Genomic DNA, 24086 nt, shown 5'->3' with positions numbered 1-24086 from the left:
ATTTAACTTATGTATGTTGTAATTTCCAACCATATAAAGACTTCAATTGCCAAGTTGAACACAACACAATTGCTAACAAAGACCCTTTAAAAATTGACTTAAAAAGTTAGTCTACTATACAAATTAATAAATGTTAATTTTAGTAGTTGGATGCAGCCTTTTGAGTGCATTGCCATAGTAGTTTTGAACATGCGGTCATTTTCGTTCTATTATTTCGCAGCGGCACGTAGTCACTATGACATAGTGTTAACATGCCATTTCACAGATCTGGCTGAAGATCAGTAACTGAAGTCGGTCGAACCAGACTCATCTGAATAATGTTAACGACCTAAATACTAAACCTAAAAACAGGAGGAGCTAGTACACGGAGTGACACAGGATAAACGTCGTGCGATGAACATGAGACGTGAACAAGATAAGCAGACATGAATTAGTCGCGACGAAGAAATAGTGAAAGAGAAACAACGGATCTAGTTATGGGCGTCAATGAATGAACAAATAATTGCTTAAAGAAGTCAAAGGCTTTTTGCTGTTATTTTGCGTTGTTATTGTTACTTACGTTAGCCTCAGAATCATGGCTGTCTTCTGTGGGCGGGGGGGTGCAAGGTTGAGAAGGAGTTTGCGTGGTCTGCTTATCGTGGTCGTTCGTTGTTGTAAGGTTATTGGTGATAGCAGGAGTATTGTCTGTTGTTGTGTTATTATTGTTGCTGTTATTGTATGCGTGACTCACGTTCGTCTTGGTGGGGGCGGCGCTATTGTTCTTGTTGAGCGGATTCGTCGACGGGGTCTCCAGGCGGAGCACATTCTTCAACGAGGAACTGATCTACAGATGAGTACCGTGCAGCCAATAATTGGGCAAGCACGTTGAGTGTCAGGACAATCGCCAAAATGAAAGTGGTTCCATAAGGTCGGCATCGTTTTGCAGGAAAAATGACAGCATAGAGTGAAAGGAAAGCATACTTGATTTAATAGAACTGGTGCAGCTAAACTACTTAATGAGATAAAAAAGACTAATTGCAATTATTGGCTAACCCAAATGTAGCTGAGCAAATTAAAAGAAAACCTAATCACTGTTCGGTCCGTTCAGATAAAAGATTTAAGAGCGTAGAACAGCATAGAAAGACGTGTCAGCACCATAGAACGCGAAGGTAAGAATGCACGGAATCGTTTGATACCTCTGATTCCGTATAAAAAACGGTGCAAGGCTAATGAAATATAATCGCTATGTAAAATAGTAGGACGTAAAAACGGTTTCCATTAACGTCCTCACATACTAGGTTCGACTGCGCCTAATCCATACTCAGTCCATGTTACCTGGATACCCCTGTCGAAATAGTATTTGTATGTGGCGTCGTCAACAACCAGAAGAGTGGTTTCATTCGGCACCGCTTTGACGCGATCAACGATCTCGCGATGAGTCAAATTTTCAACGTTCTCTCCATTCACCTAAAGACGAAACATAATTGATGAACGTCGGTAAATACTTTTTTTTTTAGTTTGTGCGACGACTAGACTTGCTTTTAATTGATGTCACGGGCTTTTGCCTCCCTCTACAACAATGCGACCTGATTTCTGTGAGTGTGTAAACAAAAAATATTCACAACCGCAAAAACAATTAATCATTGTACTTCATTTAAGTTTATACAGCTGAAAATTCAGAATCGAGGGAGAATAGGTAATAGTAATTATAAATGTACCACATGCGAGTACATTTGAGTCAGAGTATAATTGGTATGTAATCCAACTCAAAAGATACTTTCGTTGCGTATGTTTACTATACATAGTAACAAAAAGTCGAAGCACGAGCCTAAACCTTCTAAAGATGGCAACATTAACACAGGGTACCAATGAGTGCACAACAGGTATTCACTTATGAGTAGGTGTACATTCCATCTATACTGCTTACTATTTGAATATGTAACCTACGTCATATTATCTTATGCATAAAACTGCATATCGTAGCACTGGACCTTGACCAGCAATCACTAATCCTACTACATTTTAATGTTCAGCTCATAATTGAAAGGTGTCTTTGAAAAATAGCGACAACGACTATCCAACTGTGATATGTTAAACATTTCTGATTTGTTCATCGTATCTTTACGCATACCAACTCCGCCTCAGATTGCTTTCTTCTCTTTATTTCGCTATCGTTATCAACTAATCGCAGCACTCAGTTAATTTGGAATACTGCTTCATTTAGTTAGTACTATGTTGCAGAGATATTACGTATTTGTCATAAGAAGAAGGCGTCAACACACATGAGTAATGCTATGAAGTTAGCCTTGAACTGACCTTGGATTAGGCTATCTTTGCCTGAACTTCCTTCCAAGTGTTAGGTATATTTTCAGAATCACCAAAATAACGAAGTTATGTCTAGGAGGGAATTTGTATGTGCTTCCATGTTTTTAACGGATGTTTCGCTGCGCTGCAGACTACTCATCTGTTTAGTAGACAGCGTTTTCGGTTCGGAAGTACTGAATTACAGTTGGGAAGGCAGATCAATCGCTAACGAATAAATAAACGTTAAATCGATAAATTCATTGTTCAAGATGTTTGACATATAAACGACTTTTAGAGAGACGCATGTGCCCCTAAACACATATACAGCCATCCACAAATACACAGAAGCAAAATAGGAACGGAAAATTCCACCTAAAGTAAATAACCAAGGGCGTAAATATGGATCGAGGAGAATCAGAACGTGAATTTCACAAAAAGAGTTTGTATAGGTGCATATACGGCACGAATAGTTCCAGTGACCAGTTATTTATGCTCGTGAACTGGTGAGCACGGTGGAGTTCCGGTAGCCAGAACAAGTATCATTGAAATTCCCGTAGTTTCTACTGTACTCACATGATTGCAGACAATATGGTCGCTTTGCTTTTTGTGTTGATCCCTATGATTCCTCAAAACAGTTAAATACCCGTTCCCAAGTAGCAATATGTGTTTTACGACTATCATATCACGTCTAGAATACACCGAAGTGGTGAGTAGCATTCCGAATACGAGCTCGAATACAATAATAAGGACAGCAAAAGCGCCCTAATAATGCCTGTGATAAAGCTGTTGTAAACTGTGTATTTAGTCAGATATAGTCGGTAGTCGGCGGCCCTTGTTGTCGTAAAATACTGGCAACGAATCTTAGTAACGACAGAGGACGCTGTATAAGATCTAGGTTTTAGTCCTTCCTATTGCCGTTCCAATACTAGCAACCGTTTCTAGGAGGAGCCACTTAGGTATGAGTTGTTATCGCTAGGGCTCAAAAAAGAGGCTCTCCTAGAGGACTGTGTCAGATCTCCCCCGAAGGTCAGTCCTGTATGCACTTCCACAGCTCATTTTTCTATGAAAAAAACATTTACCCATAATATACTCCTCGTTCAACCGTATAGTCTAACTGACTAGTTCTTCGCTACTGCACTTGACAGTTTTGTTTTGGCACTCATTTGGCTCACACAATGATGTTTTTGATAATTAATTCTCCCTGGCAACGACAAGGATCTTTCAGTCTTGAGTGCATCTCTTTCCTAGTCCGGACACGGACCGACTGGTATCACACTGCATGGTTAAAGCGACTAAAGCCGACTGTTAGCTAGACTAATAATTCTGGGTGTTGGTACTCTCTGCAAAGTAGTTATGTTCTAAGAAAGAGATCGTTTTGTTGAATGAAAGAGTTCGTCACTAGAATTCGACAATTATTACGTCCTAAAACTTCTATCCACTATATGAGTCGATTCAAAAGGTACCACTTGCTTAAGCTAAACGACAGACACAAGCTTAACTTGCACCGTTTCCTGTCGCTATCGCTGTTTCGACCTACAATTCCCTCAGTCTCTCTCTCTCTGTAGGCTCTCTCTGATAGGAATCTCTCTGTTGTGGCCTGTTTACCAACGGGTGACCAATCCCGTAGGGAAAAACACACCATCGCCTAGGTCAACAACGGGGGCCGGAAATAGTTAGCACCTGGCAGCGAGGGAAACAATATATTATCGTAAAAATCGCTTCGTACACGCTATAGCCGAACTAATCTTTTCGTTGCCGACGGATGGGGTAACTAAAACCGGTAGACTAAATGGTCAGTACTACTCTGGTATGCTGCAATAGAAGGTTAAGGCAAAGTTTCAACTCAAACGCTGAGACAGCCAAACAGACGTTCTATAAATAAATACTTTAGAAAAAATAAGAAGTAAAATCAATAAATATTAACAGCAGATCGGGTTTATGACGTCAACACACGAACCCCACATATAGAACTCTGCTTAGGACCATTAAGTCGCAGACGCCGTTCGTGGGGAGGACAGGTGGGCTCATGTCTTATATGCAGGTGGTCCTGGGCGAATATCGAATAAGTAAAATCACGTTGTGAACATTATTTTCGATGATAAACGAACCAGTGACAACCAAAAGGGAATATCACAAAATTTCCGAACGTTTTCAACTACATTCGTACAAATTAGTATGTACTGGCACCAACGACACTCTTATATAAGAGCGATTAAATATTAGAGTTTACGCCTGCGGAGAATCAACCTTCAACCTCATACTGTAACGAACTCATTAATTAAACGATAGACACCTATTGAACTTACTTATTATTTCGGCTGCGCCAAGGATCGCCTTGGCACTCGCTTTCATATTCGAATAACTCAATTTCCTAGGCTATAAAAAGTCCGTTGCCTCAAAATATAATAATAATAATTTATTAAAATTATATATATTAAGAATATTTAATAATAATTCTAGATTATAATATAAGGCAATTTAAAAAAGCTTTCATCAAGATACACGGCATAGAAGTAATCAGTACAACTCAGTTTGACCTAACGCAAAACCGGATTCAAGCAACATTAAGAGGCCAACTATTAAATGTCCCCGTATTTGCTTCTTACCTCGATGATTTTATCGTTTCTCTTCATGCCTGCAGACTCTGCAGGGCTATTAAGGTCGACGACTCCAACGAACTGGGTGCGCTTGGCTTTGTCGGCGTGCAAATTGAATCCATATCCTTCAAAATCGGCCCATTTGCGCAGATGGCAAAGCCTCGGCGAAGGAGCGTCGGATGGAATAACTGCTCCCGAGCCGCCGTTAGTCATCTGTAATAAAAGAATAAATAAAGAGTTACCATCAACACAATTTCCGAATGCATGATGCGCAATGCATCTTCGCATCAAATTATGGCTAACTTGATTATTAGCGTCATCTGGAAAATGCAGCACAATGCGAAGATTCTTGTTTTCAAGTAAATTCGAAAGTGGCCAACTGAGGTCATATCATTACGTGGGTTATTAGGAAATTTAACTAATTTGGGTAATATCGATTCAACTTTCATTATTACGAACTTGCTGGTCTCCCTCTCCATTGCTTGCAAGTAACTGACTAGTCTCCGTTAGTACCTAGCAAGTGACTTCTATAGCGTAGATTTATTCAGCTTTGCTAAGTGTATCTTTTTGGTCCTTATGGCAGGATCACAGCGCCTAGCCTATCGGCCTCTAGCTTCGTTAAGGGAAACGCACGGGTCTAAGTGAAGAAAATTAGCCATCCATCCATAATAGCATTTTGCGAATGTTCTCATTAAATCGTTCCAGCGCAACGTTGACAAAATGCAAGCATTCGAATACTACATTATAGCTGGTTAATTTGCCATTTTTAACCTGTAATATTACTATTACGTCCCGCCTATCAATATTATTATCATTTATCATGTATATATATATATATATATAATTGAATAATTAGTATGTTTTGTAACATACTATGAATACAGATCTGCTCTAAATTAATATTTTATTTTGCTAAGCTTGTCGCTATTATTGATTACCGTTATCGCACACAACCAGAAGATAGTCTATGGTCGAGTCCAAATATAAACTGTTTTTCGAGATATCGGCACGCGAACCATGCTGATAAGGGCAGCATCAGCAGAATCGCTAAGCGGCATTGCGCTACAACATGGTAGGTCTGCGCAGACCTTCAATATACCTGCTGACTGTCTCTGAAATTAGCACTCACTTAAATCGCACATGCATGCACCGCTAGCGACCATAGCGTGGATCAGTACAGCAGTCAATGAAATTACATTGTTATGGATACAAACGATGTGCTCCAATGTTGTCAAAGTTCCATTGCGATTTGGATGTTTTTTTTGGGGAGACTTAAAGAATCATTGTACTTTTTTTTGTACGACAGCCTTCGATCACCACTAGGGCGAGTATATTATTGTAGCAGAATGATGTTTATGCGATTAAATCACGAACTATGGCGACATGTTCGTGGCGCTTCCTGTGTAATCAAACACTGATCAGTTAAATGTTCAAAAAGAAATAACAGATACATTGCCCTTCTCGTGTGCAGCTACATTTCGTAAGCAAAACTTAGTTGACGGTTTGTGCACCTGATCAATATGACGGTGTAGCAAATACCTTAAATCGACGTATTCCTGACTTAAGAGCGTCTTGAACAGCTTTACTTCGGATATTTTTGCTTTTACTACTGGTAGTGATGAGACGCTTGCCGAAAGACACTGGATATTTATTCTAGCCGAGTTATCGATTACTATTTAGCAGGTACACCTTGAAAAATGCGGCCAATATCCACTTAGAAAGTATCACTAATGATTTGGACTACATATTTCAGCGAATGCCGCAACAATGCGTAGTAGCATCTAGAGAAAACTTTCCTTTCACACAGCTCAGTCACAAATACGCCAAGCAGACCCGAAATATTGGTAGTGGCTTCCGTTCCTAAGCACGCGTAAATTTCAAAGTTCTACATACGAAACAACAAGAGCTGCAAACTTAGACCGACACGAGACTCAACTGACAAGCAAATCGACGCACTGCACAATTGCATTTTGGCAGCAGAGGAGGATACTTCACTTCTGACCAGTCACCGAGCCACATAGAATTTGTCCTTGGAAAGAAGTATAAATTTATCGACGTGTTAAATGATCGCGCCAACCAGTCGGACTAATCCACTTCACTCTTCGCGGTGTGATTACACAACAGTTAATCGGCGCTGATGTCAGCTGTGCTTCATTCGTCATCACCCTGTACCGGAAGCGTCGTTAACTGGAGCAGCAGCTATTACAACATCGTGTTTATCGTTTTTAGTATACGACAACAGAAAAAAGCTTACTTCGATTTTCAACATCATCGTCGAATAACAGATGCACTCACTGCTCGCCTGTCCTATTTGTTTTTTTGTTTTCAAATAATTTTAAAGTTCTAAAAACTGTGTCGTCAGCTGACCGACAGATAAAACATACACAGATGCGCATGGACACTGACATTGGCAGGTAGGTCAACTAACAGATATAAATATTAATAGATGAATGTGCTTCTATCTAGACATGGTTATCAGCTCTAAACCTCGCGATTCTAACTCATGGAGTAGTGCGTGCGTTTGAGCTGAATTTGACATGGACATTCGTGTTTCGTCCTTCTGGACGAACCCGACAAAGTCTTCAGTGCCGCCACGGTAGCCTACCTTGATGCTTCCGAAAAAGCCATACTTATAGTTATACTGTTATATGAAGAAAACACACACAAAATCCTCCAAAAATCAAGTACACTGAATGTGTGAGAGGTAAACACGACCTCATACTAAGTGCAGCAAAAGCATAACGTAGAGTCGTTAGCACCGTCATCAGTTCTGCCGGCGCCGTCTGAATGGCAGAAATGTAAATCTCATGGAAATTCACAGACAAATGGAATGGTTCACATATCACTATTGATGTCGCATAAGAAAAACATTAGGATAGGTTAAGCCTCTTAATGCACCAAGCCATGTAAAGTCATTGCTTTACACATGTTCAATCCATATAAATCTTCCCGTGCATATACTTCCTGTCAAACCAGTGGCAATTCAAACATGCATTCGTCAAGCCAAGCCCGACTCCTGTGCCTTGATATTAGCTCATCCTAGCCGGGATGATATGTATGACAAGTACACAAATTTATAGATTTTCAATTCTACTTAAATACTCTTTTTACACGTTGGTTTCGATTTTCTGGCCAGAGCTTTTTGGTATGATAGTCCCTTTTGCAATCAAGTTCTTTTTTTTCAAATTTAAAATTAAATACTAATTTAGGCAATGTATAAGATGATATGTACGTTCGGCATGAAAAGAGTAGCAGCTAAATTCGTGTGAGTAGAAGCAATTTTAAACTAGGGAGTACAAGTTATGACTGAGTTGTCTGTTGATATTACACTCAAGCCAGACATGACCGCTGAGATGAACAATAAAATCAGGAGGAACATCACGTAACAGCAATAATTTTCTGTGGAACACGTAAAGCAGTGATGCTGCTTAGAGATCATCAAACCTTCTCCATTGCATTTTAACCTTAAGGAAGAAATAAAAAGGACAATGACTTTCAAGTCATTAACAAAAACCACCATCCATCCATCTACCGGTAAACCATAGAAGGCAAGGCTGTGGTTAAATGCCATTTTTAACAATGCATGATCTCTTCTTACACATTATAGCGGTCGTGTTTAAGCCGTATTTATAAGGGCTGACTTTGCCTGTTGTAGAGCCCTTGACCAAAGCTATGTCAGGCAGTCCAACCTAAAATGAAACCTAGACATACACGACCGTTTAATTTGTCTCTAAGCAATTGACAATGCGTGGCAGATATTTATTTCAAGTATTTATGTCATGTCGATCATGAAACGTGTAGTTGAGAGGGAGATGTTGACACACCCGGAAGCTTGAATCATACCTTTTTGTCTGCAATAGATATTGTTACAGTATCAAATAGGTCCGATTTGAGCAGCATCAACGAAACAAACACCAAACACAAGGCGGAACATTCCACACTAATTGAATGTTCTAAGTCTAAAATGAGCATGATGCGGGCGGGCGCGTGAGTGAAGTGAGCAAAACAGATCGGTCCATTCAGTCAACGAGAACCATGCCTCTGCTCCGCCGACGCTAATGTTTCACTTCAACCAATTTTTACGTAGAACTAAGGAAGGAAACGAGTACTACTCGCGCTTCGCACAAAAAACATTGTTTAAGTAAAGTAAGAGCTGCTTAAATCTATAATCATAGATTTAAGCAGCTCTTACTGCCAAAGTTTAGGCTACGCCTAACAGTATCTAAAAATATGTCATGATTATACATGTCCATTTACTACGTTTATATACGTTTTATCGTACCTGTTCTCTGTCCTTGTTTGTGGACACGTAATATTTCTTATTTATAATTGGTGTTACGCCTTATTCACTATTTAATTTCCCTGTTGAGGGAGCACACATATGTATGTAAATGTAGAGGTCACGGAACTTTATCTAACGGCTTACTCGCTCGTATTCTGATCTAATTTAGGTGGATATTGTTACCATATCGATGAGAATTAATGGAACTATTTCTGTCGCATTTAGTTTCTCATGCTGATGGAATCGTCTCATACGACCCACGGCTCAGTTTACCTGAGTAGATTAACTGTATTTTTCAGTAATTTCTTTTATATTGCGATCTATGCCATAAGATAATCTCGCCTGAGTATTAATAAGAAATGTACGTGTGCTTTTGTTCACGTAAAGAAACTGCCTTAAGTCATTTCTAGCGGTCAATCTGTTCCTTCATTATCATATGGTCCGTTTGCTGCTCAACAGCTGTTTTTAACTAAGACAAGTACTGAAGCAGTAGACGCTCAAACAGGTAATGCATACAGAACCTAAACAGCGTAAGGGCTATATATATGTTGTGGATAAGTTCTGTTAGAATTTTGAAACAACTGTACGACCAGTATGTACTTGCAGACTAGATACATGCGTTGCAATATCGCTCATGTAAATAGTTGTCCTGTGTAGCTAGGCATCAAGCAAAAATTTCTTCGATTGTTATTAGGACCTACTAATAAAATTTAACAATGAGTATACATGTATGAGTATAATAAACAATGGGTAATTTTTAAATGGATCTGTCAGTTGGTTACGTAAGTGTGTCAATAGACCTCTTGCTTAAGGCCGGCCTTAAACGGGTCTTCTCTGTTTCGAAATCTAACAATCAATCGTTGCTTTCATGAGGCCTCTTACAATCTCGAAAAATGTACGGAACGTGTACGCCTGTTCTCATAGCTATACGATGAAAATCATAGGCCACGTTTTACATCCAACTATTTACAGCGCAAAGTTTATTTAATTCCTCGTCGCGATTACAATATAGTTCACCTGCATTGGTGACAGTCGTCTCGATGGGTTAGACAGCTTCCACTACAGTTCACGGGTGCAACTTTCAGCCAAAGAAATCGTTCCATACATGTGCGTTGAATCTATACAATTTTTAATTCATTTAAATACACCTATTGTTATTGTTTCTTTCTCTATACGTTTTTCTTTACCGGCCTCTTAATCCTAACGCGCATATAATTTCTACAAACAGTTTCTTTATCGAATGCCTTCTGTTGAAACGGTTTTATTAATGGAACGGCCTGTTGAGTCTTGCAGTTCACAAATGTACAACCCGTTTGGTTTTATGAGTCGATTTTTGTTTGCCATGGACACCACCTGCATAACCTCAATGTAACGAACAACTTAATTACAGTTACTCTACTGGTCATGGTTTGTAATCTATTTTTATTGACGGCTCACAGTGTCCCCATCTCATCGAAAGAATTACATCGCCATATAGACATATTCTATAGAATATCACATGACAGTCTTACGTAACAGCACACTCTACATGTCTAAATGCAAGAAACAGCGGAATAGATTGTATTACCAGCTAATCTTCCACTACTGTAAAACTTTGCTGGCTCTTGCTGCGCGCACAGCTATAAACTAATAGCAACATAGGTATTACCAATTGTGTTAGTTCGCGCCCATTTTAGGTATAACTCCGTGATTACATTTTTTTGAGCTTGCGCATCACATTCATCTGCTCGAGCGCAGCTTTCCGTTTACGATTCGGCGTAAGTTCGACCTCGAACGCGTCGGCGATCGAAGCGTTACTTGTGCCAGAGCCCGCCGCCGTTCTCGGCGGGCTGCCCATTACATCAACATCCCCGCCGGCGTCAGAATCTGCTGCGGTCGCCTCAGTCTTCACCTGCTCCTGAAACTGTAATCGTAAAGTGCTTTTCTCGTACTCGCTGGTCGTTAATGCCTGCTTGAGCTCATACAACAACACCATACAATTACGCAGATCGTTAAAATGCTGCACAACATCTTCAAATGCGGGCGGATTCGGGTCTACGTTAAGCTCTTTGAGCATCTGCTCGAGTGCTTTTGTCTTCTTCTGTCCGATACTTTGCGGCAGTTTCATTCGCGCACTGCGTAATGACGTGACCGCTACTTTTAATTCGGGAAACTTGATTGCGGCGCTGAGTTCGATCTGTCCAATATCAATGAGGCTTGTGGATGAAGGCGCAGAGCTTTTCTCTTTCTTCTTCTTTGGTGCAGATGGCGCCGGTGTGCTAGTCTTCTTTTGATTTGGCTGGCTAGCTCGCTGTTCATTATCCTGGATCATTTTCTGTAGGTCCTGTGTCTTACGTTCGCGTTCTTTTTTGCGCAGGTCAATCTTTCGAAGTTCCTGGATGAGGTTTTGCTCTTCTTCAACTTCTTCCGGAGTTCGGGATAGCAGCTTGTCGAGCTGCTCTTTACGGCGTCGCTCGTGATCCGCATCGAATGCCTGAATTTTCACTTCAGTGCCGGGTGGTGCACGGATCTTCTTCAGTGTATTACAGATTGAATAGTAACGATCCTTGATGTCCTCGACACTACGATCTTGATACGTTTTTCGGTCCCAGCGGTCCTTGATGATGATGAAACGCAGGTCAAAACGACGTGCCATGTCAAACAAGTAGTCGGTCTCCGCCTTCGTCCAAGTATTGCACATGAGGTTTTGCTGATACTCTTGGTCTGTATACGAGGGAATGGCCACCTCTTTATTGAACTTACAAAAAGCGTACTCTTTACCTTCATCGGCAACTCGCGCCCAGTGATGCAACTTGAAGCTGTCTTTCCTAGCCGGATTTTCAAACGTCTGAAATCGCCATGAGCGCACCTTCTTAATTCCGAGGTTTGCTTTGACGTTCATATAGCCACCACCGGCAGACGGCTTAAAGTCAGTCATGAACAATGGAGGTGGGTCGTTTCGATCGTAAAGATTGTACACTTCTCGGGCCATGCCCTCTGGCTTACGAGTGCCCAGGGAGGAGCGCTTCTTTGGTTTGTTATTGGTGCCAAGGATGGCATCTTTTGAGACCTCAAGTTCATTATTTCGCTCGATCTCTAGAATATCGAGAACGTCAGCACTCATTGTGGAGGCAACAATGTTATTGCTGCTGACTATCACTGGTGAATATTCGAGTCGTAGATGGAAGTCACAGCAAACACGATATAATGAACGCAGCAGCGTCAATGCGGCGTTCAGCAATCTATTTGGTCACCATATACACACACAGGATTAACACAGCTAGCTGCAAGCGAATTATAAGGTCTAGCATAATTTCGGCTAACGCAAGGTTCGAAAATGGAACCTTGCCCGTAATGCCCACTCCGCTTTCATTGATGTCTTTAACAGCACCACTTCAGCTGCCTGCCTACAGCTAACTGGCATCACAACAAATTGGAAGCCATCTTGCGATCGCGGCGCCAGTGGCGGGAGATTTAAAAGTGCGGACAAACAAGCAGTCCTTTCGTCGTTGGTTGATGGCGCGCAAAGAACACAACTTGCCAGATGCCGTCAATCAAGGCCGGTAGTGGCTAAGAGCAAGACGCTCCGTGAGCGGATGGCTTGCCGTAATGACTACGATTAGGCCATGCCATCCAGGAAACTTTGCCGACACTAGTTCGGGATAGCTGCTCGCAATAGAAATGACTCAGCATATAAAAGAATCAAGTGGCGGCTGGTCTGGTAAATGAGTCCAGAAAAACGATCTGTCCGGTGGATCGAACGACATAAAATCGAAAACATTTATGCACTATACGAATGATCAGGAATGACAGAATGGAAGGCGAATCACCCTGAGTACGATGATCTTTGACAAAACAGTGTCAGTGCTGATGGAAGAGACACTAGGCGGCATCCAAAGGACGTTGCACTATTTCGACGTTATAGTTTGGTGACTGTAGAATCTCCGGTAAACGAATCCTGGACTTGCTGGTTTGTTTCTGCATTCTTGTTTGACGCAAGTGCTCAGATATGTCAAATGAATCTGCACTTCTGTTTCGATTGTACTATTTTTAAGTATAGAAGGTAGATTTAAGTATTTGCACACGATTTTTTATGACAAACTATACTGGAAATTTGAAAATAGGATTTTTCACTTATACGCATTTGTATCCACTTAGAAAGTTATGACAAATAAAAATAATTCTACAGCATAACGCCTGATAGACTTTTGGTTAATTAGTGCGTATATATTTTTCGCAGCTCGAGTTATCATCTTCACTAGTTAGTTAGAATATTTCTGTCTTTTGTCACGATTATCAGGACCAAAACCTATTCCAGTTTTGTTCCATCGGCAGGAGAGTATTACATTCTTAGAGTGATACACGGTACAAGCTGTTGAGTACATATATATACAAGGAAGAGATGAATAAGATGAATGAGAGCTTCTGATAATTTTGTCTCATTTCTCTCAAAATACCTAAATCCTATAAACCAGCTTAACTTTCGTTCGAGACCCGTCATCGAGTCCTGTCCATCAGTTCCTCCAATTACATACTGCACGCTGTATGTTGCAAGCGCAAAATAATCTAGCAAAAGACTTTGCTAGGCAATCGAAATCAAATTTATAGAGTTGGTTGCGTCTTCCAGAACTGTAATGACGAAGATAGAGCATTAAGCGTACGCCACAAACGACATGAACTCTTCTCCCAAGATGATAATATTAAGGCCTATTCGATTAAGTAAGCTCTAAACATCGGCATCACTGCCAATGTTTAGAGTCTACTTTCGTCTGATTAAATGTAATTTTCAATAATTTTTAGAAATACACCCAGTATATACATGCGACGCAATGTTATAAAAGGTTTTTATAAAAAGTTTATCTTTAGTCTACCTGCTACATCATAATGACGCTTTTGGTCTGAACAGTTTTCTGCTTTTTAGCCTGTAGTGTTTGTTTCTATGGAACTACGTAAATAGCCACGGCAAAGGGCAAGATATTATTCCGTAATACGTGACGTAATCTACCAGGTCAGCAGGAGTGAGCGGTCAGTCCATCTATCAATCAATCAAATAAACGAACCCATTATTGGAGGCGATAGTAGTTTTTTTTTTGTTGGAGCTAGCTAAAAGCAATCGTTTTCATCGTTACATCTTATTCGCAACCGGTCGACGGGTATTGCTAGTAATCATCATTATCGGAATACAAGAGGCTTCTTTTATCTAATTATATGCTAGCATGAAAAGTATTTAAAGAGCTGTAAACGAGTACCTCTTGTAACGACTACCGCTGCAGCGCACGGGACGCTTGATAAACAAACAGCGTACTTATTGAGCATAATATTGGGAAGAACGGGGAAAGGAGACAAAGCTGAATTAATAACCTTTCTTAAGCGAGACCATAATAAACACTGATTGATTGGCAGCACAAGCAATTTGCAATGTTTAGAACAGATTTTAAATTTAACACTCGGTAGTGTTCTGGGTATTCTTTCTGTATGTAAAATATATTGTCCGCCTAGATGAAATGTACGTTCTAGTGTGTTAGCTAATTGGCACATGTGAAGTATTCGTTTTCATAGAATGGAACTATCTCTTTATCTAGCGGTAGGGAAACTGCCCAAAAATTACTTCAAGCGGTTATAACAGGCTTACACTATAGAGCAAACTACTTCGTTTTGATGAGGATTTTTTCGTTTTGTGATAGCTTTATTAGTAATCTTCGTAGTAAACTTGTGCTTATCTGAACTTTTTAATTTTTTGTTTTAGGCTAGAAAGGACGCCGCGGATACGGATGACCTATCTAGCAGTTATCTATACATTCCATGAAACCCTAGTCACAAATTTGGTATTCGGTGTTGACATTTAGCTTAAGTAAGCTTCCTTTAATATGTAGGAAGGGTATTACACAAACAAAGTCATTCGAAGATTTATTGAAGGGCTACATATAAGCTACGTAACATCTTAAGCCTGTGGACTTGGAATATCGCTTCGGTTCTCTCTGGAGAGAGGTTTCACCTGTTTTTCGTAGCTGAGTACTCATTAATTCATTCTGGAGTTTTGTCATTACATTACTACACGTTGGAAGATCTAATCGCTCAAAACCTATGTGATTACTTTAATTTAATTAACCATAAATAAGAATGCAACAATAAGTTTTAATAAATTGCATCGAACCCTCTCTCCTATTATCCTTTTATATGGACGTGTATACCCGCATTGTTCAAAAGAAAAAGGAAAATCGTGAAATAGTGCCGTTCACAAATGACACCTCAATTAATATTTAACAAGACGATAAATACCATTTTTAATTCTATGGTAGTACAGAGTAGGCCATATGATAACGGAGTGCCCAAGTTTTCACATGGCATGAAATGCCTTAGGAGCATAGGCTTGAGTCTTCTGGATGGCTCTTTTAGAAGGCGACCATAAGATTGTTAAGGAACGTCATTTTTTAGCCTTACGTGACCTCGATACCACGCATTTATCAAGGTAGACAAATGTAGTAACTGTTCTTCTACTTCCAACATGAATCATAACACATAGACATACCGTTGACGGGCGAATGCCACTCCTCTATGTTGCCCTAAGTTTAGCTGTAGTACAGTATTTTCTCAGCAGAAGACAAACGGCAAGAAATTAGTTGCCAGATAAAACTAAATAGGCGAAATTTAGCAACGTCAGGAAGGGTAGCGTCGTCTCAAAAGTTCATTTAAATGCGTTAGAATGATTTTCCATGTTGCGGTTTTAATTGAAGCGAATCGATCTAAATTTCTTGTCTTCAATAACGTGAATAATAGCGCGATGAAGAATTTTTTTTAGGATTATCGCTAGATATCTGTACCTTTCAATCAAATTCAATGGAAGGCCAATGGACAATAATCATTACCAGATCGAGACACAGAGGAGCAATGGCTCCAGTACGTAGTCCCCAAGTTTCAGCCCTTGGCCTCATAATGTGATATCTAACAAACGACTTTTTAAATTTAAGAAAGCTACAAAGAAACACTACTAATCGGCACCACTGACAGAGTGTTCAACGAGTTGAGTCGTTACACACATATATATCGTGTGCTTCTATATTAAATTTATTTTAACAACAAGAAGCATTACTTTGTGCGGCATATGGCAATATGAAGGAAAGGCGAGGTGCGACGGGAGGTAACAACTAACCAACGCCAACGGATATATAGACATTAGATGTGCGCACGTGGTACACGCACCCCTTCATTACAGACCAGTTCCGTCACTCGTGCAATAACAGCGTTAAGAATATCAGCATTAACAACAACAACAACAACGATGTCAGATGTTTTGTGAATAGAAGGCAACTGATTCACTGTCGCTGCGGGACCTGCGATGGCGGACGTCAATTACGAACTATGAAAGTGTCGGGCGACAGCGGTCGGCGTTCTGGCAGTACTCATATACCGTCAACTGGGCCGGGGTCGCTTCCAATACATCTCTTTTCTCCACTCAATCCGCCAGGGCAAATTGCCCCGCAGTCAATTCGCAGGTAGACAGCATATACTACACAGAGGAGAGAACAACCGGCGACTGCTCTGAACGTTGCACGTTCCGTCTGCTACATCAAATGATCGTGCTAGCATTTAACCCGCCGGTTAAAATCGTTGACAGAACGAAGTAGGTGCTGCTAGTGGGGTAGACGTCGTCGTGGAACCTGGTCCTTCGCGCAAATTAATGACGCATGTATGTAGGTGCCGCTGCTAACAACTGAATAGATTTCGTCGTTCGTCATTATCGATATATCATAGACGACAGAACAAGCTGCACCGGAATATTCGTATAAGTACACCAACAGAGGCATACTTCTACAAGCAAGCTCGCAATAGAGAATCAATAGAGCGGGGCATAACAGTCAGTTGGTCAGTTCCTCTTATTGTTTCTTTTTTCACCAAATAATCTAATATAATAACGGTAATAGACAGTGACTTAAAAAAACGCACTGTTTTTGTTTGTTGTCTAACTGATCAAGCAGCGCGTTGCGGGTACTGTTTGGGAGCTTGAGATGGAGAAGCTCATATATTTCTTTGAATTAGGCTATCTATTTCAACGCAGAAGTTGGTCGATGTGCGCGTTAACCTACGAGCGGTATACAGGGCGATTTTCGAATACACCTCTAGGAGACACCAATATTTAAATAAGAATACAGAGAGTGAACTGACAGCTTCTATGTAAGGTTATTCGACTGGATAGAAGTTTTCTTCGTAAAAATAACTAGTCACTATAAATGTGTTTCATCCTATAATATATTATCCAGCGGTTTATGTTAACGGTTCAGAACTAGTCATTTTGTTATAGTTGCATTGCGTAACTTGCTCGACCCAACGGTACCGCTGCCGCTAGCTGCATTAGTACTGTATTATGAGAAGTCTACTCTGCGCTTTTTTCTAGCTAAAGTTTGCGTAAGGGTTAACGTAATAGTCACCTGCAATCTTTGAAATGGGAGTTCCCTTTAGTGGCTGTTATTCAGTTAAAAATCGCCCGGGATTTTGTTTACTTGAATTGCTGATGTCATATCAACGTAGCTGGGCTGATCATGTAACTGACAGACAAATCGAGTATGGTGTTGATACCAGACGAAGTAGATTCTCGACATTTTTTTTGACTCTCTGTAAACAAATATTGGTGAATATATACGGAAACTTTGTGTAAGGGTACTACAGTAGAGAAGCTGTGTTTCTGACAAACAAATTTTTAGAACAACCCAATCGTTCTTGCAGTTTTGGTCGCCGATTTTTTACTAGCGGTCTGAGCGAGAAAAATCTATCGGGGCCTGTTCGGAAACCTTAAAAGGCCCCCCAGCCATTAGCTCAGCAAGGGTCTCATTGGAACCGACAAATAACGCGTTCGCAAAACTATGAGTAAAAATAGGGGTCTGTCCAATTTCAGTACAATTACCAGTCGTTTGCTATACTTGATTCGCTAGATCGAAGATTTGTTGTATTTTTTACTCAGCATATATAAATTTGACAAGTTCTTATGGGAAGCATTCAGCGTAACTTTGCCGCAAACGACTTCTGATTTTTATGCATGTATCTGAATTATAGTAGAAATGCTAATCCAAACGCTATAATTCAGATACACGCGTACTCGTTGAGTTTAAAGGAGCTCGAGAACGAAGAATAGCTGTTGGGCGTATATACTCAAACGCTCGTTTATAAATATGGTGGCGAAGTGACGTAATTCCATAGGGAACCGCCCGACCGCTCGCTTATTTGTTGATTCACCACAGCTGAGGGAAACGTTTTGTAAAAGAGGCCTCAAGTATCAGATACTGTCGAATGGAGATAGTTCCACTTACGATATTATTTGCTGGTGCGGTGCTAGTTGATATCCCTTGCAAGTTAATGCTCGATACTTAGCAGAGAGTGTGTTAGGAGCTCAATGAGGAAGGGAAAGGGAAGAATCGTGCGGAATCAACCACATGTCAGAGGCCGCAGTCCGCGCGAAGTTACGTTGAAACACCGCTAAATTGGGAACTTAAGCATCGCTGACTCTTCCGAAAGTCGCGCTTGTCATTCTATTATAATCTTATACCATATATACGCCGTAAGATAGGTAAGTTGTCATACCCTACGTTCTCCAGAGCTTCTTCGATTGACGTTCAGTAGTATCCGAGGTTATGCCAGCTTCTAAAACGGCGGCGTGTTTCAGCGTAACCTATGACGGCTGTAATTTTACTACTTCACAGGTTCGGGTTGCCAGGCAAGATTTTGTCTGCTTCTGCTGTGGAACGTATCGACCGCGGACGAGCCGATGACCGCATGGTAATTATGTTGATGATGCCATTTGAAATAGCCACTTCCCACGATTCTCGACATTTCCTTAGCGGCACACACTGCAGTCGGGGCAGATCGTGCGGATTGCGTGGATTTTTTGTTCGAGCAGCAGCAGCGGTGGCGACTGTAACAATGATCACGATTTGAGCCAGTATCAAAGTAGACCATTGCGATCGCAATGATGGACCAGAGTCGACCGATGCATGGAGGCACTTGCGGACCACCCAACACTGATTATTTACTTACGAGCCAAGCGTGCACAGTCGGCACCCGTCAAGAACCAAAGTCTAATACAATATTACAAAGCTAACATTTAATGGTAGACAATAACGACTGGCATAAGCTAGCAATTTGGGAGCTGCATTTCGGTTCGCGCCTAGAGAATAACGCTCCTTCGCGCATCGATTTTAATCTGTTATTGCACCATGGAAAAAAAATAGCGCTGGTTTGGGGCATTTGCCCATTTTTCTTGTCATGTAAAGCTTCGCCAACGAAACGGATCGCTTTGCGCGTCAGGTGCTAAATCATCGTTTTTCCCATATGCTAATGGAATACATGTGCAGACGAAATGCAATATCCTGGGTAGAATTCGAAAGTTTTTTTTTTTCAATTTCTGAGCTAAATGCATAGTATTTCGTATCATCGAACGATGCAGACTGGAGCACTAACAAGCGAAAAGGATAGCCCTAGTCGCAATAAGACCCGGACTGCCACTTTGTGATTGAATATCATTTACTACGGTTCTATTGGTGGGTCTCGCTATTTATTTTTCGCCGATTGCGAGCGACCTTCCAGTAGGATAATATGTAGTAGATTCTTTCTCTCCTATCTGTGCCACTGCTAGCATCAACGCTTTAAGATAATTCCGCCCTGATCTTTTGTTCTAAGTTTCTGTGTGATGTCAAACAAATTATAGTAGAGGGTCTTGTTAGATGTAGGAACCTTAATATAGCACAAAAACTGCTTCGATTTTACCGCCGCGGAACTATGTGGGCGCTTTCATCTTCCAGCATCGCCATCTTCAGCCGGCTTTAGGGATACTTCCGGGACAATTGTCGGCAGCATCTTCTGATCAACAGACCATTCTGATTCATTCGCTGCAATCGGATCTACATGAATGGCTCCTTAGCTGTTTTGCACGTGATCGATATACTCTCGGGAACATTATCGTGCAGCGTACACTAAGACAAAGATCTGAATCTGAAAGTTTGTAGCGATCTTCATATTACATTGACGCGTCTTTCATGTGTCATGCTGCAATTTTTTCGCTATCATGCCCGTGCGCGCTTGCTCGTGCACCTGTATAAGCATCCATACAACTGCGTTATTTTTCGTGCGTCAGTGGTTGGTTGCTCTTGTGCGCGTGTACTTCTATATGACGAAGACGACGAAAGTGAAAACTGCCGTCTCTGTTTTAATGTTTTCTTTATGGCGAAGCTGCTATAAACGGATATGGACGGATGCGATCACCATCAAACGGTCGACCGCGTTAATGCTTAAAAATGACGACGAAAACTGCGCGGCAATAGTAGCTGTCGTGCCGGCCGAGGAAACTCGGAAGATAAGAGATAGAGGAGCACTGGCGGGGTTAGGCTGACCTTGGCCATTGTCATCGGGAAATACCGTCCACACGCATCCGCTTATTTGCCTACCCGTCAGTTTATCGGTTCGATCATCAAGTAACGACGATTCATCTCTGCTGTGTGACGGGGAAGTTCTTATGCTTGCTTGTTCTTTCCTCAATATGTCTATTATTCATCTGTCTGTGTCCGTGCGTGTTCGCTTCGCTGGGGCGCTTTTGCAACGATCCCCTGGATCGATCTAGCCGTCAAAACTACGGAATACCGTCAAGAATCGTGAACATCCATATGTCCTACCATATGGCCACATACTAGTGGCATACTAATAAAATTAGACGTGTATGGATGATTCGTATCTATCTGTCTACCGCACCATAGGTAATTATATCGACTTACAGCTTTTATAAATTTAGATATAGCATTTATCTTCCGTCCGCTGCAATTGTGCGTATTGGTGTTGGCGGCGAAAGCATTAACGGGACGGTGACATGTGCTGTGTGCTGGCTTGACACGCTGATGACAGCAGCACCCATAAGAAAACGTGAAACTGTTACAGGACAAATCAGCAGAAAGCAAACGATGAACGACCCTGTATTGTCCGTACAACGATGCCGATGGACGGGTGGCCCTGACTCTGTCTGACGATTCGGCGCGATTTCGGTCGAGAGGCAGAAAAAAGAGAAAGACACGAGCTTGTTCGCCGTCAGGGATGATGACCCGTGAAAAAAGGCAATCCAGACGGTAAAGAGAAACGCAGCTTCCCGTACCGGACAGTGGTACGGGCTTATGCTGCAATTATTAAAGCAATAACGGTACAGCTAAAGATAGACAAAGTTCTATCGGTCGAAACCGAACGCATAGAAACGTTTTGGTGATGATCTACCGAACCGATTATTTTTTGAACTGGTACTTCTTTCTCGGTTGCTTGATTGTCTTGTGGGTGGCACACAGTCGTTACCTTGAGCTCGAATGAATCATGAATGTATTAACGGATTTTGAGAATGCCCCTGATCGAAAATATCCGCGGATGAGACGAACGCTTTTAATATGCCAGTCGTTTAGTTTAGTTTCGTATCTTTTCAAATCAAATATACCTTTGTATAAATGTACCTTGTATAAATGTATTGCGTATCCTGTAATCACATTAAAGATTAGATCAAACAAAACCTATTATATATTATTATAATGTGTTTATTACCTCAAAGCTAAGTCTTTATTCATATAATGAGTTTTTTTTTGTTGATAAGCGGCCCTGTACACCATATAGTGCATAACTTATCGGCCTTATGTCTTGGCAGCGGGAAGTCATAAACAACGAGGTCATCATCACAGACGAGGTGTTGATAGTAACGTACCACTTCCTGTAATTACGATTTGTTGCTCACTCAAAAATTTATAAAAAAAAGTATTACTAATCGTAAATTCGTAGTTTGTTGCTAACTTTGCTTAGCGCTTTTACTAAACTTTTATCCGTGCATGTGTTTTTCGGATACGTATGCGTCTTAGAGCTACATCGACAGACTACGGAGCTACGAATTCGCCCGAGACACTTTACGGCCTTGTCCTGTTTTGCTAAGTTGTTGCCTTCGTGCTGTTCGTGCGGATGACTGTTACCCGCTGTAACTGAAGTTGCTATTTTTGTTGTGGTTAGTATTGTCTATTTCCATTAATGTTGCTTTTTCCCGTGAGATCGTCGTTGTGATGATGATTACCGGCGTCGGAGCGGCTGGGTGACCGCGGTGGGGTGAAATAAGGACAAAGTAATGACATCGAAATTTACCAATCCAATATCAATAAACAATCAGCGCAAGCAATAGTAAGAACAAGAATTGTGGCGGGAGACCTTAATAGTAACAGCTATTGTGATTAAATCAAAATTACAGTTATGCAGGCCTGCTACAGAGGAGCGACTTACATACCCGAGATCTTATTGCCTGGCTATTTGAATGGCTTATTGACTATCACTAAGGCCAATACGAACTACGAAATAGAAAAATCATTACATCTATATATGGCGCATCTTCGCGCTGTACATTGTATAGTATTTGTTTTCGCTGTATTGATCTTTGATTGATATGATACAGTACAGTATCAGTAGATCAATTGTACAGACAACAGATCACACCTGCGTTCAATTGTAGACCTATTTAAAAATCATGAGCGCTCTTAATAGTTTATTCGTGACGCTCTAGTTAAGACTAATGGTAAGGCAGCAGGTTTGCTAACAACGTGTGTTAAAACATTATGGTTCTAGATGCTTACAGTCTACGTTACATATTTTTCTTATTCCAGGGCTTTTTATGTTTGTCAAACATCTCATTTGCCATCACAAGCAAGGACGTCAATATGTAGTAAATTACACGAATTGCCCTCAGAGTTAATCGAGGATTATAAATCTATCTGTCGGGTCCGCTGTTTATCCGGTAGCTGGCGTTCGACTAGGCACGTTGGATTTTGTCTGCATCTTTGCGCTAGCTCACGTTGATGCCTAGGCCAGCTTAAGTGACAGATAGATACTGCTTGTGGTTGGGTGCACTCTGTTAGCAGAGGGCCAGCCTGCCTATCGGCGCCTGGCATGAGGCCAGGCAATTATTGGTTTGTGGCTATGGAAGGCCTAGAAACTACTCACTCTCGTATCGTCCTGTCACGTGCTATTTCTACCGAATAGTTGACAAGGAAATCGACCTCGGCCATAAACCTAGTCATGGTCATGACAAGCGCCATGGCTGAAGCTAACAATAGCGTTTCGTTTATGGGTGGCTCTTATCTTGTTTGGCAAAGCGCTAGCCGGCGGTATATCGGCGTGCAATACATTCTGGCGACATCCAAGACGATGGAATGAAGGACTTAAGTAGGCCATTAAGTTAGCTACATCCGCTCGTAAATATTTTACAAAATACTAAACTTTTGACTCTAAACAGTTGACGTTATGGCTTATCTAGGAGCTTTACCCATTTATCTTAGCTTCATTTACAATTCTGTCTATCCGGCATAGTTAAAGTCGTATCTGTTTCCGGCCTTTTTGGACGACCTTTTTCAAACGAATCTTCAAGTGTCTATGGGAAAATACTCCGAAAATATGCCGAATATTTTTAATACATTTTCTTGTGACATAAGTTTACGTGATGCATAATAATAATAATAACTTTAATAATAGTTTTTCGCTAGCATTGAAAAGTGCGATACACTCCCTGCGATATACTTTCTAATTTATAGTACACAAGACAAATAAGAGGGATCATCCTTTCAGTACACGACGACACTCAACTAGCGTATAATAAGGCTATTGATGTTTACGGATAGTAAATTACTCCACTTATCATTTCAAAAGTCATTGGTAAAGATGGTACCTAGGAGAAGCTTGGTGATCTTTTTGATAAGGATAAAACAATTATTAGAAGCACTAAAATACGGTAATTGTTGGCGATGAACACCGCGGCAAACTACATTTGACTTATTGTTTTTAATAACACAAAGCTCGGGTAAATCGTTTATGCGACGATCTGTCGTACACGCAGGTATAGGATTATACTACGAAATAGTTCAAATCAGTTTAATTACTCCGTCAATAATCTGGTTGAAGCT

General features: G+C 40.9%; 2 protein-coding genes across 2 annotated transcripts in view; both read right to left on the bottom strand.

Moving 5' to 3' along the window:
* LOC111269666 (putative PDZ domain-containing protein PDZK1P1) overlaps nt 1–24086 on the bottom strand; it is a 62792-nt gene that overhangs the window by 14191 nt on the left and 24515 nt on the right. The window contains exons 4-6 of the mRNA XM_022849428.2: nt 4890–5093; nt 1315–1446; nt 731–823 (exon numbers count right to left, since the gene is read on the bottom strand). Coding sequence (XP_022705163.1) covers nt 731–823; nt 1315–1446; nt 4890–5093 — 429 coding nt within the window. The remainder of the gene's footprint in view (nt 1–730; nt 824–1314; nt 1447–4889; nt 5094–24086) is intronic.
* On the bottom strand, nt 10113–13372 carry DMAP1 (DNA methyltransferase 1 associated protein 1). Its single transcript, XM_022849429.2, has one exon. The coding sequence runs from the start codon at nt 12263–12265 to the stop codon at nt 10853–10855; it is 1413 nt and encodes a 470-aa protein (XP_022705164.1). The 5' UTR covers nt 12266–13372; the 3' UTR covers nt 10113–10852.

Source organism: Varroa jacobsoni, unplaced genomic scaffold (genome assembly GCF_002532875.2).
Source record: "Varroa jacobsoni isolate VJ856 unplaced genomic scaffold, vjacob_1.0 scaffold_1404, whole genome shotgun sequence".
NCBI lineage: Eukaryota > Metazoa > Arthropoda > Arachnida > Mesostigmata > Varroidae > Varroa > Varroa jacobsoni.
The sequence above is the reverse complement of the archived record's forward strand: the minus strand, read 5'-3'. Positions and strand labels throughout refer to the sequence as shown.